Here is a 3610-nt window from a genome sequence, read left to right on the forward strand (position 1 = left end):
AATAGATATCAGTATTAGTAATTATTAAAAAAAAACGGCACCATTTTCGTCAAACTATACTTTTCATTAATTTATTTTCTTAACTTTTTATTTAATCAATAAAAAAATATTTTCTCTGTAAGTGAAGTATTGGTACAAAAAAATTAATTTCGTATTGAAAAGAAATATTAAACAAGTTTAAGAGAGATAATAAGTGTGTGGATTTAGATGTACAAATGACAATACTTTTTATGAAAAGATGAATGTTTAATTCAAGAGGAGATGTGAAAGTACAATAACGAAAGGAAGAGTTGATAAATAAAATGAAGAATAATGATATATAACTCTCTACTATTACTTCAAGTCATCTCTTTATAAATAAAAGAGAGTTGAAGTAACATATATAAAATTCACACTAAAGGACAGGGCTAGAAATTATATGGATCCCGCGCGCAATATGCTGTACGTATTTCAATTTAAATTGCTTTACACTTCTTTTCGTTTTAATTAGCCAAGCTTAAAATTACTTTCATTCCGATGTTTCATATATGTCTTAACTCTCAAATGCACGTTATTATCCTTTTTCCTCCTGTCTTAAGCGTTCCAAGTTAGATCAAAACACGTGACACGTCCCATCCCATGCAAGAGTTACGGAATATTCAGTAATCAATATTCACAATTAAAAGCTTCCACTCCATGAGAACTCTTGACCTCCTCAAAAAAAAAAAAAAAGAACTCTTGACAAAAATTACTTAAAAACATCTAATAAGGAAAGGAGAATAAGGGAATTGAAGTCAGAACACTAGCAAGTAATCTTAAGGACATGAACAATTTAACAGCCCCACAAGCATAGAGACAGAGATTTTTCATAAAAGATAATATAGTACTTACTGCATTTTTTTTAACTGAAACAAAAAAAAAAAAAAGAACTATCATATCTTCCTCGATGTTACAGCATAAATCCTAAAGCTTTTCATGACGTGTCGCACACAAAGACACAAATAGATATATAATATCATAAACCAAAAGGTAACGCACCAAGGGCAGTCGAATTGGACTCTGAAGCTTCTCTTTCACACACCACTCTCTTGGTTAAGTCAATAGAAACCTGAGAATAAGACCACCCTAGAATAGAGAAACACTACACAGGAAAATACGAGGAACCCTCCCATGATCAAAAGACTTAATTTATAATATAATAATAATATCATATAATATAGATTATACGTAGGGAAAGTGATGATTGATGATCATTGACTAGATCATTGATCAAGTTAACCAAAAGCTAAGAGAGAGCTTAGCCGTTGATCATATGTATATCCATGCATCATGATCATGATCAATGATTTGTGACTTGAGATTTGAAGATTGCCTTGTTAGACCAAAGGGTTTGTGGTGGAAGATCCATAGCCGTTCATCATGCCAGTCCATGATCCTGGGCCGTTGAGATACCCAAATGAGTCTTTTCCCGCATCAGAGCAACCCTGGTCTTGCCATTCAAGGGACAATAGCTGTTTAGGGTTTGGCTTCACATCAATAGGGGCATTATGGTCCTCATTGCTGCTGGCATACGGCAGCATCAAACGCTGGCAAGAGTCCATTAAGTAGTTATTACTACCACCATTGCCGCCACTGTTATTGTTGTTGTTGCCATGATCAAGGGACATAGACATAGACATGCCACCAAATGCTGAAAGACCATGATGATGAAAATTTGGTGGCAACCCATTTTGAGTACTATTCATATCTCCCAGCCCAACACTAGTCATACCCATAGACATGTCACTATTTCCAAAAAAATCAAAATTATTCCTAGAACTACTACCGCTCCCAATTATGCCCTCCAGCTTGCTCTCCATCATGAAGTCAATAGGCCTAGGGTTCTCAATCATGCCAATTCCATATTTGCCCTCCATGAAACTAGGGTTTGCAATATTGGTCCCAAGCAAGTTGCTGAGGTGGGAAAATTGCACATCTGGGAAGGAGGAAAGTTGAAGGTCTTTGGGGTGGCTGTGGTGGTGGTAGGAGGAGGAGGGTGGAGGCTGTGTTGGGCTATTGTTGTTGTTAACTAATTGGTGGTCATTATTGGATTTTTTGGCAGAGACTTTTTTGTTCTTTCTGCAGCCACCACCAACAGGAATGTTCCTAAGAGTGCCACCTTTGGTCCAGTACCTTCTGCAGGTCTTGCAGAAGTACCTTGGCTGAGAGAGACTGTAGTTGTTGTAGTAGCAGAACTTGGTGTGGGTTGACTCACACCTAGGGCACTTTAGGGCAAGGTCATGGGGGGGTCTTAGCCTCCTCTCTATCATGGGCCTTGAGCATGTAAGCATGTCCCCAGAGGGTGAAGAAGAAGAATCCATCCCAGACTCCTCGTGAATTGTGCCCTGACATTTTAAATTGCATAAAGCAAACAAGAAATATTTAATATATATATCATAACCAAAGAAATTAAAATGTGGTGGTGGTGTTATACGTACTGTAAAATTTGTCTTTGTTGGATTTTAAAATGTCTTTTTCTTTTCATTCTTTTTGTTCTCTTCTTCCTAATTTTCTTTTCCTTTGGCTAGCTTTCTCTTCTTTTTTCACCCCCTTTAATTTCCCTTTGGTCCAACTCACAATGCAAAATAAAAAGGGATGCAGGGTGCAATGCAAGACACGTTGTTAATTAGTAACTTCAACTAACTAGAAATCAACCTTGAAAAAAAACTCTCCCAAACTGCTATTTTACCAATGAGTTAGAATTGAGAAGCAAGAAGAATTAATCGATATGCTTCATTCTCTCTTGTGATAAAGAAAAAATCAGAGGCAAAATAGTGTACATTTTCATGTGCATGTGCCATGGTATGTAATATGTATATATACTATACCTGCAACCAATGATCTGATGAATCCATGCAGACGTGCAAAGAAGATAGACCCATTCACCGGTGTTTTGTGATAACAACAGTGAATACCACAACCTCAGCTTCTGATCAAGCAGTGTTTATAAAACTAAAGTGCCACGCAGCTACTTGCAGTTTGTCATGAAAAGCATTGCACAAGATCATGAAGAAAGATAGATAGTAGCTAGGAAGAGGAATAATGTGATGATGTGGAAGTGAGGTGTTAAGTGGGAATGAATTGAAGAGAGGGATGATTGTAGCGATAGAATATGTGTGTGTGTGTGTGGTTGCTACATGGGACGGGACAGTGAATAAGAAGGAAGAAAAAGGTGATAGAAGTGAGTGAGAGGAGGCATTTTGTCTCAGAGCTACAGTGAGAGAAACCCCGTCGGTGACAACAATGGTGGGCCTCAACCTGTCTCTCTAATGCCAATAGCTTTATTTTTATTTGGTACTACAGTGATTAGAGTGTTATGTTCTTTAATGATACCCTAAAATATTTTTACATGCTTTAATTCTTTGGATTCATTATAATATTAATTTTTAATTAAAATTTAATCAAATTTAAAATTTATTATTTTTTCTTAAGAGTGTAAAATTTAAATTCTTGCTGGTACTCAAAGTGTGTTACTAATTCAATTACACTTGATTGGGTCTAATGCCAATAGCTTAATTAGCCTCAACTTGACTAAATCAGAATGAACGGTCGGATCTTGGGGAGGTGGTGACGTGGCCCACTGAGAGGCGTT

The 3610-nt window shown here is 36.7% G+C and overlaps 1 protein-coding gene across 1 annotated transcript; it reads right to left on the reverse strand.

Moving 5' to 3' along the window:
* Positions 1 to 782: 782 nt before the first annotated feature.
* On the reverse strand, positions 783 to 3205 carry LOC100806697 (dof zinc finger protein DOF5.6). Its single transcript, XM_003526969.5, has 2 exons — positions 2847 to 3205; positions 783 to 2363 (listed from the first exon to the last, which is right to left on the reverse strand). The coding sequence occupies exons 1-2, from the start codon at positions 2898 to 2900 to the stop codon at positions 1356 to 1358; spliced, it is 1062 nt and encodes a 353-aa protein (XP_003527017.1). The 5' UTR covers positions 2901 to 3205; the 3' UTR covers positions 783 to 1355.
* Between the last annotated feature and the right edge of the window lie 405 nt (positions 3206 to 3610).

This window comes from Glycine max, chromosome 6 (genome assembly GCF_000004515.6).
Source record: "Glycine max cultivar Williams 82 chromosome 6, Glycine_max_v4.0, whole genome shotgun sequence".
Taxonomy (NCBI): domain Eukaryota; kingdom Viridiplantae; phylum Streptophyta; class Magnoliopsida; order Fabales; family Fabaceae; genus Glycine; species Glycine max.

What these genes read in the sequence shown, in the direction of transcription:
- LOC100806697 (XM_003526969.5), bottom strand. Translation starts at nt 2,900, where the DNA reads ATGGGTCTATCTTCTTTGCACGTCTGCATGGATTCATCAGATCATTGG. An exon ending in CATCAGATCATTGGTTGCAG is followed by an intron (nt 2,364 to 2,846) that starts GTATAGTATATA and finishes TTAAAATGTCAG; the next exon opens with GGCACAATTCACGAGGAGTC.